Genomic DNA, 21,113 nt, shown 5'->3' with positions numbered 1-21,113 from the left:
TAAATGTTTGTCAGAGGATGACCCGTTACCTACAGAATTATGTATTGAGCTTGTACTTACACCATTTCACCTACGTGATGCAGTAAGATACCTAGTATGCTGCTTCTTGAATGAATTGATAATAATCGTGCTATAAACGTTACATTTAATGACCATGTGAAAAAGACAGATTTTTAGGTTTTGGTTACTGCTGAAAGGTTTACAAATAAACGAAGTCGGCGTCACTGAAATCCAAGACCGAAGTTGAAAGACAGATTATAGGCTGAATGTCCTAGACTTCCTTTCCCAAGAGAAGGGCACAAACCCGAACCAGCTCCGATGAAGGAGTTGGGTGTGACTTTGGCGTGCCAATAGCGAACCCCATAGAAAACACAAGATTTGCTGTACTCTGGAGATTGTTGACGATTGCCTGTGGTGAGCCCGCCTTCAAAAGCCTGTCATTGAGCTAGGGGAAGACTAGCACCCCTGACTTTCGAAGCTGTGCTGCCACCACCACCATCACATTTGTGAACACCCAAGGGGTACTGGGGCGACCAAAGGGGAGCACATCAAACCAAAAATACTTCTGTCCCACCACAAACTGCAGGAAGCGCCAATGGGCTGGCAGGACAGGTATATGAAAATAGCATCCTGCAGGTCTAACACCACCATCCAGTCTCCAGGGTCAAGGGCTGACAAGACCTGGGTTAGGGTAAGCATTTTGAATTCTTCTTTTCCAAAAAATGATTGAGGGGGCGCAGGTCAAAAATTGGAAGAAGGATCTGTCATTCTTGGGTACAGAATGCAGCCGGAATAACAACCATGTCTGTGGGGTGGCTCATACCAAAAAATCCTGTTGGGCTGAACTGACAAAATGCTCTTTCCATCGGACTCAACTGAGGATGAAGTAGTGCTTTGTGAATGTGTGTGCTGAAGCGCAGATTGCAGCCTAACAAATATCCAGGACATGCACACCACATACCAATACATAGGTAGCAACCTTGGTGGAATGGGCCAGCACGCAGCAGATCTTAATACAGGGGACTATCCATTGTCCTTTTTTGTACTGCCTTGCCTTTCTTCATGCCAGAGCCCACAAATAGCTGACTGTCTACCCCATTGTCTTTGGTACAATCAATATAAAAACTCAGTGCTCTCTCAATGTCCAAATGATGGAGTCTCTCCTCCTCCTTCAAGGGATGAGGTGGCGGCAAAGAACATTAGAAGTGTTACGGGCTGTCCAACATGAAAGAGAGTCACAAACTTTATTAGAAAGGTCGTTGTAGTCCTCAGCACCACTTTTTCATGAAAGAAAGTGGTGTAAGGTATCTGGACTAAAAGAACCTAAAAGTCACTAATTTAACGAGCATTGCAAAGAGAAAGCCCATCTTCAGAGACTGGAGACCAAGAGGGCAGCTTTGCAAAAGCTCAAAATGTGTGTACATATGAAAAGTAAGTACCGAATTAAGATCTCTGTGTGGCATCACAAAGGGTTTAGGTGGAAAGCTACGAAGTAGGACCTTAAGAAATTGCATCCCAACAGGTGATTTAAACAAGGATGGCTGGTCCGGTAAACAGAAAAAGGCTGAAAGGGCTGACAAATAACTTTTAACAGGGGCCACTACAAGTCCTTACCGGGCCAAAGAAAAAACAAACAATACATCCAACAATTTGGCCTGTAAAGAGTTTGTGGTGCCATACCAAGCAACAAACGTGTCCCAGCATCCATGATAGTCAGACTTGTCGAAGGACACCTGGCAGCAAGGGTGACATCCACTTATACGGGAGAGAGATATAATGCATTCAACTGCAGATGCTCACTCTCCAGGCATGGAGGTGTAGATTGCACAGCCCTGGTTACAGCACTCTGCTCTGCTTGCTGCTGCAACAGAAATCCTCTGAATGAGGCAGCCTGATTGGAGGACAGATACTCATGCCCAGAATTTCCAAGTACCACACTTCCCTAGCCCAATCAGGAGCCGCTAGGATGACTTGAGCCCGGATGTTCAGAACTCGGGGTAGTAGTGGTAGCATCGGAAAGGCATACCTTAGTCAAGTGCTCCTCTATAGGCAGAATGTGTCTGAGAGAGAGACCAGTCTTAGAAACTCCAGTGAGCAAAAATGCCAATGAACGTTCACAGTGGTGGTGAACAGATAGAACGAGGGTTCCCTCCAATGCTAGAAGACGTCTGCGCCACCTCCAGGTGTAACCACCATTCATAATCTAGTAGGCATTCCTGGTTGAGTTCGTCCACCCTGCCGTTTTAAGATCCTGTCAGGTGGTATACAATCAAGGAAATGCCCTGATGATTCAGTCAATTGAACAGGCACAGAGTCTCCTGCCACATGGGTCAGGATATCACTCCATTCTGTTTGTAGCAATACCACATGACAGTGTTGTTGTCCGTGAGGACCTGAACGAATCTCCCCTTAATGGATGGTAAGAAAGCTTTCAACACCAAGTAAATGACCTGCAACACCAATAGGTTGATGAGGAGACGGGTCTCTGCAGGTGACCAGAATCCTCTAGTCTTCACCTTCCAGGGATTACCTCCCCAACCCAGCAGCGAGGCATCCGTCACCACCAGCAGATCTGAACGGTGTAGGGAGAGGTTTCTGCTGCTGGTACAATGTCAGTCAAGCAGCCATCATTGCAGATCTTTTGCTGCCTCCTCCAAAACCCAGATGGAACCTGACAGGTTCCTTTGGTGGTGGTCACTGAGACTCGGATCCCAATGCAGAAACCGCATACCCCATCTGGCATAGTGGGTGAAAGGTATTCAAGGGACCAAGCCAAAAAGCTTCAGAGACACCTTCAATGAGACCAGAACCGAGAATGAAACATTGGGATCATAGCTTGAATGTCCTGGACTCCACGAGCCATAGAAAAGGCATGAAAATACACAAAATCTAGGATGGGTCAGATGAAAGGGAGCCTCTGCAGAAAAGTCAAGTGTGACTTTGGCATGCTGACAGTGAATCCCAACAATATCAGAAAGTCAGGGTCATCTGGAGGAAGTCCGTGCCTTCAACAGCCAGTCTCTGAGGGCGCTGGTGAGGCTGAAGGGGAGCACAGCAAAATGAAAATGTTTCTGGCCCCCCTTGAGCCCTAAGTTGGGTCTGTGGGTCTGCAGGACAAAGACATGTATGAAGACATGGACACAGGCATTCTGCAGGTCCTGCGCCACCATCCAGTCTCCTGGATCCAGGGCAGATAAAACCTGGTCCAGAAGGAGAATCTAGAATTTGACCCTGCACAGACAGAAATTGGGAGGGCAGAGATATAAAATAATGCAAAGGCCTTCACCTTTTTTTCTGCACTAGGAAATAGATGCATTAATACCCATTTCGGATTCCTGAGATCTGACCCCAGTCTACAACTCATTTTGCTAAAAGGGCCTTAACTTTGCCCAGTAAAATGGACAAGTGCTCCTCTGAAAGCCACTCTGATAGGGGTGGAAAATGCAGCGGGTCAGAAAGGAATGGCAAGGTGCAGTACTTCTGAACTATCTGCAGGACCCACCTGTCGGATGTTATGGCCCGCCTCCCCTGGAGAAAATGACTGATCCTTGATTCCACAGAAGCGTTATGTGCTGCTAAGGGCAAACTAAAGTAATTTGGAGGCTGCTGCCACATGGTTGGGCGACTGGAAGGTTCGCTGTCCCTCTATGCAGTCTACTAAATCCTCAACCCCAAAAGGATTAGGCTGCCTGTTGCTGGGTGGGTGTAAGCAAAACCCCTGGCCATGCCACTAAAAGGACAAAACTGTTGGAGATGCTGCCTTGCACAAGCACAGGGTCTGCGCTGTGACCCTGCTTTCTTTGAAGCACCCTAGTATGGAATGTACCCTTTTGTTAAGTAAGCGAGGGTTACCAAAAGGCATATTTATGAGTGACGTCTGGAGCACCACATTAGTCCTGACTGCTCTGCTTAAGCAATCAGTAGTGTCTAACTCTAATCAAATAATGTATTCGGCTGCATCATAGCCACCCTGAATAGTCTGTACCAGATTAGCTATAAGTAAGAATATGTTAATTACACTGTAAGCATCTATGTGTAGCTTGTAGTGCTGTAGATTCATATGCTTAGCTTTATCCTGCCATCTAGTGTTGGGCTGGATGATCACAAGTTGTTTTTCTTCTAAGAAGTCTTCGAGACACGAGGTACACTCCTCCTCCGGTGTGTGTTGCGCATGTTCCTTGGCTCCTTGTTAGATTGTTTTTGGCTCGCTAACAATCAAATGAAATCCTTCGAGCAGCTGGCAACTAAATACACTGTACATAAATCCCACTTCTCCTGGTATTTGCAGCTGCACACGCACACAAAGATAAAGTTGACTCGGTCCCAGGATTCAATTCCCTGGAGGCCAAGATAACAATGGGACGACTTCAACATAAGACATAAGGGTATCTCAAGGAAGTACAGATCACTGCCCGTCAACACTTTTAACCTTCTGATGGCTCTAAAAATCCAGAGGGAGAACGACCCGAGGAGCATTTAAAATGAGGGGTGGATACAAACCAAAATGGCCTAGTGATGCCTGGCGTTATCCACCTCTGATCAATAAAATTCAAATATTTTCCTAGAACTTATAAAGACCTCGCGATTCAGGCAAATGGGAAAAAGGCACAGCCTCAGCTGCCAAAAGTGCAGCTTTGCTGAGGGCAACTTGATGCACATGATATTAGATTGCCCAGTGGTGACAAGACAGTGAAGAAAAATACACAACATGCTGGAAGTGATAGTGGGACAGTCAATAACTTTTGACCTAAAGCAAGCAATCCTTGGAATACAAAAGGAATAGCAAGGCTCACGTGAGTCTTGTAAGCGGGTCGCAATGGCAATGATGATCGCCAAAAGAGACATGCCCCATCATATCGAGTGCTTGAAAGGCATGGACGTTTGTTTGAAGGCTGAAGAAAGGTATCTATAGCAAGAGACTGCAACAAAAAGTAAATGAAGATCTGGAATAAGTGGTGGAATATTTTCTAATGTTTTGTACCTGATGTAATTTTGAATTGCAGCACTATATAGTGTACGATTGGGACATGAGCAGCTTAAGTGTTGTATTTGTATTGTATCCACAGAAAACCTTAATGAAATGGATTTATATAAACAAAAAGAGTGAGAGACAGGAGAGGGGAGCAAAGCGTGCACAACACTCACATAGAAAAGGAAGTCCTATCAACAATATAAAATGGACATAATAAATCAAGAAATAATCACAAAAACGATTGGCAGTTTTCTCAGGCAGAAACTATGGCCTTGTGATCAATCTTCAGTTTTTGGCACCATATTCAAGAAAATAATTCTTACTTTTAAGAAGATTAGCAATGATGAGAGCGTGGATTCAGGTACTTCAATGGATAGAAAGAGGGATAGGGAAGTCTCTCTTTCACTATGGTTGGTGATGGTAGAGATTTATAGTCCACTGATTTGGATTCTGGCTGCCAGGTCAAGAATGGATTACCTTTAAATCAGACCATCAGTGTACCAGTCCATTTTTGGTCAGGCCTTTCCTTCCCATTCTTAAAAAAAAAAAGATCAAAAGACTGGGTCCTCCTATTCACGAGAAACGTCTGAAAATTATGGGAGGAAATCTCCATCTTTGCCTATACGTTTATTTTTCCGACGTTTTGCTATTCACCAACATTGCCAGGAGTATACATTAAAAGCTGCACCAGAAGCAGGTTTCTAGGTGTACTCCTGGGTGGGTTAGGTGACTACTTGGGAGGGCTCCTATTTACTCTGTTCGGCAATCTATAAAGTGAAGAACTCCAGACAAGGGGAACAGAATGCCCTCTACAAATGCAAAGAAACGTTTTTCTCCATGTTGTCCCACGGTTATAAGCCATTCTCCTGCACCCCAACCCAATCTGGGGTGTTCAGTTTCCTTTCCATCCTAGAAAGGGAGTTACTCCATCCATGCGCACGTTTGCGGCATTCCCAAACTTCTGAGGCAAACCATGGCTTGGAATACCCACTTTTCTGAAAGGGATTAAAAAATGCAGAACTCGAGCTGCCAAAAGTGAAGAGAGCTTCACCCTCATTTGAGTCTTTAAGCCTGCCAGGAAAACGTTTCAAGGGTAAACTTGGCTGTAAATATACATTTATGGCCAAATTTACCTTTGCGAATAGGAACAGATCACCCTGTATGATCATCCTAAAGCTTTGTACTTTTCCCACCTCAGTCAAATTGTCTTTTTATTTTACGAAACGATCCACAAAGACTCTTAGCTCATTGGATTAAACAGGACTTTTCAAGAATAGATGCGAGTACCTATGTAAAACATGTTTTTTTTTTTAACCTTTACCATGGTTTAGTGCTGTATCATATTCTGCTTTATATTCATCCATTATTTTGGTCAAAGTTTTCGGTCGACTGATTGTTGTACATTTGTCAATGTATTCTAACTGCTAAAATGGAACCCAACATCCCCACTCCCCTTAGTCTCTATTTGTTTTCCTCTTTTATGTAGTTCAAGTTTTATTAGAACAATCACTAAAGATATACTGATTCCAAACTGTCCCATGTTCTTAATTTCGAGGTCTACACTGTGGAACTTAGCTGAAAGACTGTGCCAATCAGTTACTTTTTAAACATTCTCTAAAAAAAAATAGCTGTTTCATATCAGTAAGATAACTCATTAATGGATTAGTTCAGCCAGCAAAGTTTTATTTCATATTAAAAATACAACATCAAACCAGTCATCAATATAAAGTACACATACAATTTAAAAAGAAATGAAGAAATTGACTGGTTCAGTAAGTCGCAATGTACAATGAAAAAAGTCCACCTCGCTGAAGTATGAGAAACACTATAGCCTAACCTACTCTCCACCCCCAAAGCCAATATCGGTTAGAGGCACACTACCCACGTCGGCCTGTTGGCCCTCTCCCAAGACACTTAGCTGCCTTCTCAACTTCTGACCCTTGAGTAACCACACTACGGAACCTCGATGAGCTCAAGAAGCACTGGACTACAGGCCGTTTCACCTGTATAACGTCATGCCTTCACTATCTGCCACAGCTTTCCCGATACTGCTGTCCGACTACAAAGTATGACAGATGTTTCATTTGTAACTGCGGTGTTTTTTGTTTGATGTTAAACTTTGACACCATACGGAACTAATTTAGTGGACGGACGCAACTTAATGTATGTTATTCTGTATAAATATGGAAACAGCAATTGCTTGCATTACTGGTTCTGGATTTATGGATATTTTCGTGTAACTAAAAAAACATCTCTATTCACGTGTGGGTTTCATTGCCTTTTAAAAAAATTTTAAATCACATTTTAATTTTAACATTTTTTAACATAACATGCTCATGCAAAGCATGATATTCTGCCTTTGTTTAAATACAGCCAAATATAAAGAAATCCATTGCTATTAAAATCCATTTGTTTGAAAACACTATTTCGAAATCATTTATTTACCAAAAATATTCAAATAAAGCAGGAATGGTCCTTGTAACTAGTAGGCTTTCACGTTAAAAAAATTGACACAGTAACATTATGGGTTCAAGAAATACACTATCCCAGAATTCACAGCAGGGTTAGTTAGGTAGTTCCTTTTTGACAGTCAGGCTCTGACTTTAACTCTGAATTCATACTATGTTCTGGCCTTAAAAAGGAAGGGGAAGAAGTAACAAATAAAAACCCATGATGGAGAAATAAGGAACATTTCCTGTTCCGTAATGGAATTTCCTTTGATATTAGGAAGCAATATAAAACAACAAAAACTTCATACCTCAGGGAAAAAGAAATGGACGGTGAGGATAGGAAAAGTTTAATGTTAGAAAATTGGAGTGGGTGGCTTGGGTTACTAAGGTTTGTGGAGTCAGAATACATGCAGAAATATTTGCCAGAGGTAAAAGCCGATGCAAATATGCATTGAATTGGCACGTTTCTCAAGTGCGCTACGGTGACTGCTTTGCTTATAGTTGAAATGTATTCACAGCTTGAACCCCTGAAAAGAAATAACGCACAACACTGTGCATCTAACTATTACATCCAATTAACAATTTAATGTTTTGATAATGGAAACCAAAATGCAAATTCCTACATAATTTATGAAAACCTATTTACGATTACTAGTTCTAGCTTTGTCTTTTTTAATAAAACCACTTTGGATTGGCATTTTTACAAAATTGTGCTTTAATAGTTGTCAAACTTCGCTCTGATGTTTTCTTTACATTTTTTTAATGTAAATCTGATATTGAAAAGTATTTCGAGATGCAGAGACAGTGCATTTATGAATACCAAAAATATATGATTTTTACAGCCTTGTGTAGGGCTCTCTTTTAGGTTCAACGACAACTATTGTGCCACTCAAGACTGCTAGAATACTGTAACTGGAGACGAGGCAAGAACAGCAAAGATCTGATAAAATTCAATTAAAAGCTTGAAACAACTGTTAACCATATGTTGCCTATTGTAATGATGGGCGTCAGGATATTAACATGGCAGTGTGCTGATTTGCCAGGATTCCCGGTGCTATAGAAATGTATCTTTTGTCTCCTCTGAAGTCATATACCTTACACTTCCAGCAGACCAACAATGACCCAGGACAGGTACAAACTATAGAAACATGTGGTAGAAAGTTTACATGTGTACTTCCAGTGGATATGAAGCTTTCATTGGTTTCTTCCAAAGAGCTTTACAAATTACTTTAATACAAAGTATTCATTCACTATCAATTGTTATGGTTGGTGGTGCAACACGAATTTCCTAGCTTGCTTGGGTCTGCTCACAAAAGGCCAATGTGACAGAGCATTCATTGCCTGTCAAAACACTTCAAAGCAGCTTACCCATATGCAAACCATGCAAGGATTTAAAAAAACACAGAGCTACTTAGACAGTCCTTATGGGACCAAAATAAAAACACTTGGATCCTGCACTGCTCCTGAAAATGTAATGCTAAATTCATAACAAATGAATAGATCATAAATAACAAATAAGCAATCTTTAAAACTAAAAGATGGTGTAGAAATACAGCAAAGTAAAAAAAACACCATACACTTTATCGTAGAAGCCAAAGACAAGCAAAGAATACATGTAAAATATTTAAAATCCATTAAAAAATGCTTCCTGCAGAAACGGTCTGTAAAAAAACAATAGGTTAATATCGGCAGAAACCATTATTGGCATGTTACATCAATGTATTATACAATTTTTGCATCCAACATTCTAACAATCTATTAAGTACGGTAAATAAAACCATGGTGTCAAAATGCTTCATAATTCATCTCTTTGTGATGGATTCCGCACTCATCTCCAGTTTCAGAACAATATCTCTTAGACTTCGATGTTCTGCCCAGTTGACTCTGCTCCCCAGAATGATATTCTGTAATAAAAGATGTGTTATGAATAAATACAATGTAATTTTTTGAATAAGTACCACAAAACTAAAATTTAAAAGCATTTCCTTAGGGGTCACCAGTGATGGCTGCGAGCAGGGAAAAGTGGTCGGGCAGAGCTGTAGACAGTAAAAAAACAAAAGCAAAAAAAAAAGCTCTTCAGCTCCCAATGCACAGGCTCCAAGACTCCCCTGCGCCAAGTCAGACGCTGCTCTCATGCTGGTACTACCTGGGATTGGGCAGAGCGGGCTGGTTTTACGCTCCAACAGAGACTGTGAGCCTGTGCCTGCTGTTCTCCAAGCAACAGCCTGGAGATATCTAGGTGCGCATGTCGGTTTGGCTGTCCAAACAGCCACCCAACTTAGCATGTGCACTTGCAGTGCCCTGTGCACTACTCAGGCTGCTGTCAGAGGATGGCACCACCCTCAAGACTCAGCTGCAGCTCTGGCATGTAAAATAAAATTATAATAAAGCAGTTTTATTAATTGCTTTATTATCATTTTAATTTACATGTTTTCATCTGCTAGCTCCAGCAGTGGGTCGACATTCCTCCGCCATAACAGAGGAGCTGCCGCTGGGTGTCACCTACTTATTTGTCAGGGTAGGCTCGATTGCTGCTGAACTTCACAAAGTAAAATTAAAGTTGATTACAAATATACTTGCTAGTTTACAATTGTTTGTTATGTTAATTTTATAAAGCGCGAACAGTTGCCCGGAGGCATCAAGGCGCTACGGAGTATTGGGGCGTGTGAGCAGAGTTAATGGGTGAAAAGCCATGTTTTCAGTGACTTATGGAAGGAAAGTAAGTTTGTCTGAGATTTAATATGCAGAGAGTTCCACAGTTTAGAATCCCGAGTCACAAAACTTCTGCCGCCCCAGGCGGCGCGTCTAAACTTAGGGATCCTAACATTTTCTGCTGCACGTGAACGGAGGGGCCTTTCTGGTAGATACCATTTAAGCATGTCCTTAATGTAAGTTGAACCAAGATCATGCAAAGCTCTAAAGGTGATGCAGATAGCTTTGAAATTGACTTTGTTTGACCGGGTGCCAATGAAGCACCCGTAAAACTGGTTTAGCAGATTGGGAAAATGGGGTTCCAAACAAGAGCCTAGCAGCGCAATTCTGAAGAGATTGCAATTTATTTAGGTACTGCACCTTTAAGATTAAATACGCCCATTGCAGTAATCTAATTTGCAGAGTATTAATGTTGTTACTACTGTTCTTTGTAGAGAAGGTGGAATATATAGAAGAATCCTTTGGATTAACTTAAGAGTATAGAAAGTGGTCAAAATAGTGGCATTGACCTGGTCTCCAAAGGTAAGTGTATTGTTCATAAGGACGTCCAGATTTCTGACCTTTTTGACAGGAGCTGGTATGGCCCTAGATTCTGCGTCCAGCAGGACAGCGTCCAGCGGGTGATTTCTTTGCCAAAAAGGAGAACCTCCGTCTCACTGGAATTCAGTTTAAGACAGTTTCTGCCCATTCAGTCTCCTACGGCCAACATGCAGTCATTGAGTCTAAGTGTCGTCGTGTCCGAGGGATTGGAGAAGGACACCACAATCTGGGTTTTGTCGGCATATGATACTAGGAAAAAAAAAACCAATTTAATCAGATTCGCAAGGGGCTTAACGTACACATGAAATAGTGTTGTGCTCAATGAAGATCCTTGTGGCACACCGCAGGGCAATGAGAAGGGCTTGCATTCAAACTCTTTTAAAGACACTGTCTGGTAAGAGTATGTGTGAGCCCCATGTGGTATGCAGAGTGCAACCTACTGGTACTACACCCCGAACGTCTCCATGAATTGGATCACACTAGGGACGCAACATGCTGGCGAGGTTGCGGGCAGGTGGGCACACTAGTGCATTTGCTTTGGGACTGCATGCACCTCCAGGGGTATAGGAAGCATATTTTAGACGAGGTAGATGCGCGCTTTGATATGGAGGTCCCTCGTCTCCCATCATACGTCCTGCTGGGGCTACCGAACCCCTTGACATACCCGCTGCACTCCCGCAGAGGTCGCTTGATCGCGATTGCGTTGGGCTCGGCGATGCAGAATATACTCACACACTGGCGGACAACGCATGTTCCTACATTTCATGGGTGGCTCCATCGCCAATGGCTAGTGCTTGGTATGGAAAAGCTTTCGCTGACAATGGCTGGGGAAGGAGCCAACTATGCAGAGCTGTGGCAACCCTTCCTGTACTTACTGGCCTCGGAATTCCGTGAAGTCACTTGACCCAGATACCGCAGATTATTACATCTCTCGGACACAGATTGTTGAGGCCCCGGCTGGGAATGGTGTGGGTCTGGATGATAACAGGCGGTGGACATGGAACATGGGTGGTAGGTGGGTGGGGATAGGGTAGTGGTTGGGGGGGGGGGGTTTATGGCTATGTGATGTGTTTTTGCTGTTTTTCTCTATTACAGGATTGCATATATTAGCTCTCTTCACCAGTCCAAATTTACACCAGTACTGGTGGACTCATTTGCCTCTTGACCCTTAATTAGCGTTACACTGATGAATGTAATGGCTATATCAGTAAATGTGTGCTTATTTGTGTGGCAATCCTTCAATAAAAATGATTTAATACTAAAGACACTGTCTATTCACGATCACTAAGAAAAGATTTTAAAAGGGAGAGAGCAACTCCTCTGATTGTGAGTCACACGGTTGATCAGGAAAGCATGATTAACAGTGTCAAATGGTGCTTAAACATCAAATAATAGAAGCATAGCATGTCCTCCATTGTCCAGGATACATCCGATCTCTTCTGTGGCCATTTTAAGAGCAGTTTCAGTGCTATGACAACTTCTGAACCCGAATTGGGTATGGTCTAGACGATAATGCTGTTGAATGAAACTAGCCATTTGGGTATCAAGGCCTTTTTCAATGATTTTTGCAGGAAAGGGAAGTCTAGAGATGGGGCGATAACTATTTGGAGTCGTTGGATCGAAGCTGGGCTTCTTTAAGAGGGGTACTATTGACGCTTTCTTCCAGTCACTCTGGAAAAACCCTGTGGTGATCCTTTGATTAAAAATTATTGTAAGGTTACTTGCAATGATCTCAGGGGCCAGATGCATGATCTTTACAAGGCATGGGTCATAGGGGGAAACCGATTTCGTGGTTTTGATCAATTCCATAACTTGTTGGTTGTTTAGGGGGGAGAAGGTAGCGAGGGTTGCTATAGTTGAAATTTGGCTGACCAGTCGTTCTCCCTTCCCCATGGAAGTAGACGAGGCTGTGAATTTATTAAAAATTAGTTCCACTTTTGATTGAGAGAATATTGCCAAGGAATTACAGAAGGAACTACTACTCTCCTGTGAATCAATTGACGGGACATAGGAGAGTTTTTTTTACTGTTAAAAATAATTATTTTGTAGAGTTCTTTGCGGCTCTATTTTCTGCGTAAACTACTGAGCTTTTTCTTCTTTTATCATAGTTTTATAAGCTGCAATATTTAGCTTATAATTAGCTTTTTCAACCTGATTATAATCATTTCTCTATTGTTTTTCTAGTTTTCTGCAGATCTGTTTTTGGTTTCTCAGTCTGGCTCAGAACCATGGTGCAGAGGGTTTGGATCTGCCACATTTAACTGCCTTAATAGGAGCTAGACTCAAGAAAACAAATGTGAGAGCAACCCTTCGAGACAAAGGGAACTGTGGTTAAAAGTAACCAACAAAAATTATATGTCCCCCATGTAATTATTAGTCTATTACTTAATTTTCCCAACTCTTACTTCACACACACTCACACACAAGCAACCCAAACAGTAAGTCCTGTTTTTTGTAAAAAAGAATAGTGGCTCCTTTATAAAACACATTTTTTCGAATACAACAGTAAAATCTATTTAAAACCTAACAAATCATAGTCTATTGTACATGAGAAATCACAAAAAGTCATTCTTATATGCTGAATCATTAATGCATATACTTGGTAATCGTTTTCCTTCAATAGGATTTATACTGAATACTCAAAGCAATACAATAAAAACAACTTGTTTTTATTGTATTGCTTTTTCATTATCTGTATTATTTTTAATGGTTTTTGTGGGGATGCGAAGTTAAAGTTATTATCGGAATAGTGCTATCCATGATATCATGTTCTCGGTTTATAATGAAAAACTAAGCATCAGCAGAGTGAAAATCCTATTGAAGGAAAAGGATTACCATGTATATGCATTAATGATTCAGCGTATAAGAATAACTTTGTGTGATTTCTCCTGTACACTAGACTATGAATTGTTGGGTTTTAAATCGATTTTACTGTTGTAGTTGAAAAAACACATTTGATAAAGGAGGATAAAGTTTTTTTTAAACAAAAAACAGGACTTGCTGTTTGGGTTGTTTGTGTGTATGAAGTAATAGTTTGGAGAATTAAGTAATATACTAATAATTACAAGGGGGACATATAATTTTTATTGGTTAATAGGCGCTAGAGCCTGCACTGTGGTTCGAATACAATTATCATGGTCAAGCGTGAGGAGCTCTAGATTGTTAGACTTATAAGGCAGAGAGTCAGTTAAAGCCTTTTTGAAAAAATCTAAAGGATCTATTTTATTCCAGGCTTGATATGTGTGGGAGCTATGGTGATTGGGAGACTGCGCATTAACCTGCTTAAATTTCAGGTTAAAAGAGACCTTGTGGTGGTCAGACCAACTTATCGGAAGAATATCAGTTAAAGACACCATATGACCATTAGAAAAAATGCTGTCCAGCGTGTGGCCCCTACTGAGTGTGGGGCCATCCACAAGCTGCGTGAGACCAAAGTATGATGCCATGTCCAATCATTCCTCAGTATCTTTATCCACACACGACTGAAGGTGAAAATTAAAATCACTTAGCATGGTAAAGTCAGCTGAAAAAAACCTGGACTCTAATAAGAGTAATCTCGTGAATAAAAGCAGATCTCAGTCCAGGAGTCTATAGATTAAAATCCCATTCCAGGACTGGATTTTAGATAGCTCAAAAATAAATGAAAGAGCTTCCCATTTTAGATGGTAGGACTTGGAATTTGGCAGGGAAGAGAGTACAGTAAGCTAATGCAATGCTGCCGCCTCTCTCAAGTGGCCTGTCTGCTCTGTAAATGGAATATCCAGCCGGCACTGCTAAGACTAAATCCGGACATGAAAAGGCATCAGCCCAGGTTTCCGAGATAAATACTATGTCTAAGTTACAGTGCTCTACAAGCAAGGCAAATTCGGTGTTGTGCCTAATAAGTGATCTAGCATTTAAAAGGGCACTCTTACACTTACCCTGCATAGGGGCCACCATGTGGTGTGGGCAGGTATCAGCATCCTTTAACTGAACTCCTACACCGGCTTGTAGGTTCCTCCAACCCCTGAGACAGCCTTGACATGTAGTTGTCGGCGAGACTACTAAGTGGGCTGGATTAATTGCTGTGCAGCAAATGTTGTTACCTTCTGAGTTGAAGGATGTCCTTGCCTCCCTTGAGTAACATTTCCTACCTGAGTCGTTCAGGAAACAACCAGGGTGTCTGGCGCTAAGTGCGGATGGGCGCAGAATGGCTTGCCTTTGGCGCGGACGTGCTGAGAGTGTGTTTAAGTAACCCTCCATTAGAGGGGTGTGTGACCAGGTGAAATGGCTAATGATCATCGCTGTTGAAGGGAGTGGTTAAGCAGTTGGACAAATGATAAAACAAACCGGGGTCCAGCAACCTCACTTACAGACCCAGCAGGCTCCCCTGAGGACAATAAGCTACTGGCGAAATTAAAGGTAACTAAAATAACAATGTGAAAGTAAACACATAAAAGCAATTAAAATAGGTAAAGAACCCATTCCAGGAGGTTGCCCAAAGTTGCTGGAGCCAGGCACTTCCTGAAAAAAAGGGCCCAGCGTGCCTTCAAGGCAAGTAAATGTTTCTGGGCTTATGCACCCTTTTTGACTCAGCTGTGCGGAGGCGCGCTCAAAGTGTGTTTAAGGAACCCTATAGTGGAGGGGGCGAGTCCAGGGGGCATGGCCAATGATGGTCAGTGTAGGAGCGAGTGGTTAAGCAGTTGGGCAAATGATAAAACAAACCAGGGTCCAGCAACCCCACTTACCGAACCGGAGGGGTCTCCCAGAGGACGATAAGGTACTGGTGAAAATAAAGGTAACTAAAATAACAATGTGAAAGTAAACACATAAAACCAATTAAAATGGATTTAGAACCCATTCCAAGATGTTGCCCAAAGTTGCAGGAGCCAGGCACAGCCTGAAAAAAAGGGCACAGCGTGCCTACAAGGAAAGTAAATGTTTCTCGGCTTGCACAGTCTCTGAGACTCCGCTGTTCAGTTTGTAATCGGGGACAATAGTTTGATTTAAAAAAAAATGTTTTATTGGTTTTCATGTTAAACAACATTACAGACAATCAAGCCGATATTTACATCTTTGTTACATGCGCTTCGAGTAACAGTATGATCTTCTCACCATTTCAAAATCATTTGTCAATCACTTGTCAACTGTCATCCTTATAAATGTTTATATAATTTTGCAATGGTGTTATGCCTTATTCTGAGGGAGTGGGGGCGGAAGTTAAAGGGAGAGGGGAAAATGTATTATAGTTCAACTTGTTTAAGGGAGTTTTATCCTTAAGTCAATTATGAAAGTTACTTAACCGGTAAGTACAGATTCTCCAGTCTCCAAGAAATTTTTTATGTGAATCTATAACCGATACATTTGAAGGAAAACTGTGAAAACATATAATTTTTCTTCTCCTAATAGGTTGTTCCCAATAGTCACATGCTCTAATCAGGACTAGCAAGCAACACATTGATGCAGAAAGAGAAGATAGGAGAAGAGATTCACCTTAATGAAAGAGATTCCATAACACAGTTTTATCCACCACAGCTTTGTACCTGCATCCGATATTTCAAGAGGCAACGATGAAGAAAGAGTGCCAGATTGTCCGGGTCACAGATTTGTAATCATCTGCCACTAGAACTCTAGCAAAAAGTGTTGCTGTCATATCTATTCATCTTGTAGCAAGCACTTGCTTTGCCTGTCGCAGGGTGGTCACCATGCTCTAGAAAGGCATAATCAATTTGTTGCTACTTTAAAGAAGATCATCTCTTCCTTGGTCAACAGTTGACATGCATTGGGGTTTCCATATATTAAACAGCTGATCAGCCTTACAGAAAGGCGTGGCTCGGCTCCTTCCGGGTAGAATTTTATACATCTTTTAAAGATATGCAAAGATCTTTCAGTCATGGTTGTCAGCAACAAAATGAATGTCGGAAGCATGACAGGCTGGTTCAAATAGAAGTCTTGGGACAAGTTTGGTGTTAAAGGAGAATTCATTTTCCTGACAAGCTTGCCTGGAAGAACTTGATGTATGGCTCTTTGAATCAAAAAGCCTGAATTACTCTAACCTGCTTGGTTAAGGTAGGAGAAGTGCTGTTTTATAAGATATGTGACTTCAGGTGCCATTAATGAATGAAGGCGGTTTTATCACCAAAGCCAAGATCATGTTGAGCTCCCATGCTTGTGCAGGTTTAGAAAGAAAATGTAAAAAGTAGAACAGTTAGGAAATTTGCTTATTCTGCGAGAGGACTACGGATTGTGTATTGGTTGTCATCTGTCATAAAACCTGATTTAGAGCTTGGCGGAGAGGGTACTCCATCGCAGTATTGATGGAGTACCCTCGCTGCCCGACCGAAATTCCATAAGTAGATCAGCGACTGAGGTTGCGGTTTGGCCATTAGTTGTCCACCATACTTACAGTGAGCGAACATATGGCCAGTTTTTACTTTCACACACCAGCATGCAAAATGTGTCTAAGTGACAGAAAAAACATTTTAGTGATCCCCAAGTCCTGGGAGAAAACCCCTACAGGGAGTGGTCCGTTGCTTTTATTTATTTTTTTACTTTCAGAAAGAACGATATCTAAAATGTGAATTAGGGCACCGTCATGTTAACGGAGCCGCAGGGCATACTTTTAATGCTGTGACCTCAATCCCTGTGACAGTTGTTCCTGCCAATGTAAGAGATGTCTGTGCTGGAGCTGCAGCTACCTCTTAATCTTGAGAATGGTTACTCAACTAGAGACAGTTTGTTACTCTGTAACCCTGATGGAGTAAATACTACACTCCACAATCTAAATCAGCCTCAAAATATTACCACAAGGTGGCCTAAATTATGCTTAGTGTAAAACACGGAATAATTTGTGAGGTCGAGTAGTAGGATCAATTGTTTGTGTTTAAGCGTACACCACACAAAACCGTTAGTACTTCATAAAGTAAGTTGTCAATTTTTTTAACCATTTTATTTATTTTCAAAACAGTACAGATATACTTCAACAACCCCTTGTATGGAAATTATCTCCATTTCCCCATAATCTAGTCAGCAGTTCATTATGTGAGCATATACAGGACATTGCCTTTAAGTTTTCAATGTTGACAGCACCTTGACATCCCCTAAGTTGTGTCAACACTCATCTGGGAAACCATACTGTGCGTCTTCAGAAACCAAGCAATCAGATTGGTCAAGAAATGAAAATTTGCATTTAAGTCAATAATGCTTTCTATGTACATCCTTCACAGGCTTGTGTGGAAGGTCCATCTGGCCAAAGCCTGGGGCTCATAGAATGAGGATACAGCTCAAACTCACATGAACAGGAAAGTGTAACAAGCCTTACCGGGGGGAGGCGCTGCCTCGCTCCCTCTCTCTCCCCGCTCGTCAGACGTCCTGCTGGGCGGCCCGATGATGTAGCAGCTCCTTTGTTAGGCAACGCTGTAGCCGGACGGGTTACAGCACTGCCTTCTCCTTCGTTGACGATCTTGGGCAGATTCCTCTTGGCGAACAACGATCACGATCCCTTTCACCTTCCAGCTGCCATAGCTTCAAGAAATCTTTTAGCACGTTGCGGCTCAGGCCGGCGGCAGCGATCCTTAATCACAGCCTCAGGTACGATGACTGCTCAGGCCACAAACAGCAATGCAGCAGCGTGGACGATGTTTCACGCTGCGGGGGCAATAGGGTCACGGGCCACCTTGTAAACAGCACCACACAGCAGTCTCAGGAGTGCAAAAGCACACGCACCAACTGTAGCTGAGACACAGTTGGAAACTTTGATGTTCCTGAGTTTCCACAACGGGGGACCAGCTCTCCTCGGGCCCTTGGAGACAAGTTACTTCAGGACACAGCAAAGTCCTCTCAAGCAGGGGGACACAGCACACAGCAAACCCCCCCCCCCCCATCAAATGCAGGCCAGCCTGTTGCTGTCTCACCTACTCCTCCCTGGTACCAAGACACTTCTCAGACCCTGTCACATCCAAATCCAGACAGACAATACACAACCAGGCAGAGGCACGCAGGATGGTTAGGACAAGAAAACCAGCCACTTCTAAAAGCGCACTAAACTCCAACTCGCCATCTTATGCCTATGGGAAGATATGCTGGAAACATGCGACACAGCATTCCCCATTCTGTTCTATGGGCAAGATGGCCTTGCAACAGTGAAAAACGAATTTGGCAGTATTTCACTGTCAGGACATGGTACACACCTCAGTACATGTCCTACCTTTCACATGCACTGCACCCTGCCCAGGGGGGTACCTTGGGCCTACTATAGGGGTGTCTAATGTGCATAAAAAGGGAAGGGTAAGGCCTGGCAAGTGAGTGCACTGGTAAGGACAACAAGGCAGTTAACAAACTGCGCACAGGTACTGAAGTGGCAGGCCTGAGATCTCTTTTTAGGGTTACTTGAGTGGGTGGCACAAATAGTGCTGCAGGCCCACTAGTAGCATTTGTATTACCAGCCCATGCACACATAGTGCACTTTACTAGTAAGACAAACATACCAATTATGGATAACCAATTACCATAACACTTTATACAGGGAGCACTTGCACTTTGACACTGATCAGCAGTGGCGAAGTGCCCAAAGCATCTAAGCCAGCAAAAAGAAATCCATCACAGCATCAAAAATAGAGGAGGTAGAGGCAAAAAGTCAGTGGTAACCACTCCAAGAAATGGCAGGTCTAACAGCCTGCAAGCACCTGGATACCCTGTTGGGTAATTAGCCACGCTTTATGAAGCCAGATTAATACAAACGTTGAGGCAGGGCTAAATCGGTGGCTGGAAGTAGACACCAAGATCGAAGCAAAACTGTGGGCAATGAAAACCAAATACATGCGCCTTTACCCGGCTTGGCTAACGACCATCCACCAAAGCAAGCCATACTTTTTTGACAGTGCAGAGCAGGCATTAGCATGGGTGGGGGAGCGGCCCCCTTTGACAAGGCTATAGAACTCACACATGACCTCGACCTACAGTCCTACAGGGCGGCCTTGCCGCCCAAAAGTAAATGATACAATCGTTGAGGCAGTGCTAAATCGGTGTCAGCAAGTAGATTTGGACTGGGAAAAGAGGGAGAGTTGTCAGCCTATGAGAGCAGTGAACAAGGTCCCCAAAGCACATCTGGGGTCAGAGGGGTAGAGCAATTTTTGCAGTTATCCACCCAGAAAGTAGCCTGAGTCTGCAAGACATGATCAATCAATCAATCAATAGTTTAAGCGTGACTACTCACCTGTAAGGGTCTCAAGGCGCTAGGGGTGGGGCAGTCCATCAGGAGGGGGTCTGTCGAAGAGCCAGGTTTTAAGGTTTCTTGCAAAGATGGGAGCGATGTCTGTCTGAGGTAGAATGGAAGGGCGTTCCATGCTTTGGCCGCGAAGAAGGAGAAGGAGCGGCCTCCCGATCTGGTCTTTCTGGTGCAGGGGACCACGGCGTAGGAGAGCTGGGCTGGTCGTAGGGTCCTTTGGGGTGCGTGGAATTTGAGTTGGCTGTTCAGGTATGCTGGTCCGGTGCCGTGGAGTGCCTTGTGTGCGTGAGTGATTTTCTTGAAGGTGATTCTGGCCTCGACAGGGAGCCAGTGGAGTGTGCACAGGTGCTGGATGATGTGGCAGTGTTTTGGCAGGTTGAAGACCAGTCTTGCGGCAGCGTTCTGTATGTTCTGTAGCTTGCAGGCGAGGTTTTTGTTTATTCCGGGGTAGTGCGCGTTGCCGTAGTCGAGTCTGCTGGTGACCAGGGCGTGAGTGACAGTCTTTCTGTGTTCGAGAGGGATCCATTTGAAGGTCTTATGAAGGAGGCTGAGGGTGTGGAAGCAGGAAGACGAGAAGGAGTTGATCTGGTGGTCCATTTTGAGCTCGGAGTTCAGGATGATTGCCAGGTTGCGTGCATGTTCCGTGGGGGTTGGCGGGTTTTCCCGGGGGTGGGTGGCAGTGGAGGCACCAGGTGTCACTCCAGGCATCGGGGTTTGGGCCCATGATGAGTATTTCTATTTTGTTGGCATTTGGTTGTAGGCAGCTGTTTTTCATCCATTTGGTGATGGCTTCCATGCCTTCTCAAAGTTGTGTCTGGTGGTGTTGGGTTCGCTGGATAGGGAGAGGATGAGTTGGGTGTCGTCTGCGTATGACACAATGTTGAGTCCGTAGGTTCTGACGATGGGGGTGAGTGGAGTCATGTAGACGTTGAGGGGGAGTCCTGGGGGACTCCGCAGGTGGTAGGTGTAGGTTCCGAGACGAAAGGAAGGAGGGGGGGAGGGGAGTCTGACCCGCTGCATTCTGCCAGAGAGGAAGGAGCGGATCCAGTTGAGAGCCTTGTCCTGGATTCCTGCATCATAGAGTCTGCATATTAGGGTGTGGTGAGAGACTGTGTCGAACGCTGCAGAGAGGTCGAGGAGGATGAGGGCTACTGTTTCTCCTTTGTCCAGTAGGGTGTGGATGTTGTCTGTTGCGGCGAGGAGGGCGGTTTCTGTACTGTGTTTTTTTCTGAAG

The 21,113-nt window shown here is 43.3% G+C and overlaps 1 protein-coding gene and 1 long non-coding RNA gene across 3 annotated transcripts in view; one reads left to right on the top strand and one right to left on the bottom strand.

Moving 5' to 3' along the window:
* Positions 1-21,113, top strand: part of LOC144818115 (uncharacterized) — a 345,075-nt gene that overhangs the window by 159,919 nt on the left and 164,043 nt on the right. The window lies entirely within an intron of this gene.
* Positions 8,114-21,113, bottom strand: part of CENPH (centromere protein H) — a 213,946-nt gene continuing 200,946 nt past the window's right edge. The window contains exon 9 of the mRNA XM_078675195.1: positions 8,114-9,326. Within this exon, the coding sequence (XP_078531321.1) occupies positions 9,225-9,326 (102 nt within the window). The 3' untranslated portion in view covers positions 8,114-9,224. The remainder of the gene's footprint in view (positions 9,327-21,113) is intronic.

Source organism: Lissotriton helveticus, chromosome 2_1 (assembly GCF_964261635.1).
Source record: "Lissotriton helveticus chromosome 2_1, aLisHel1.1, whole genome shotgun sequence".
NCBI classification, from domain to species: Eukaryota; Metazoa; Chordata; class Amphibia; order Caudata; family Salamandridae; genus Lissotriton; species Lissotriton helveticus.
This window is presented reverse-complemented; position numbering and strand designations above follow the sequence as displayed.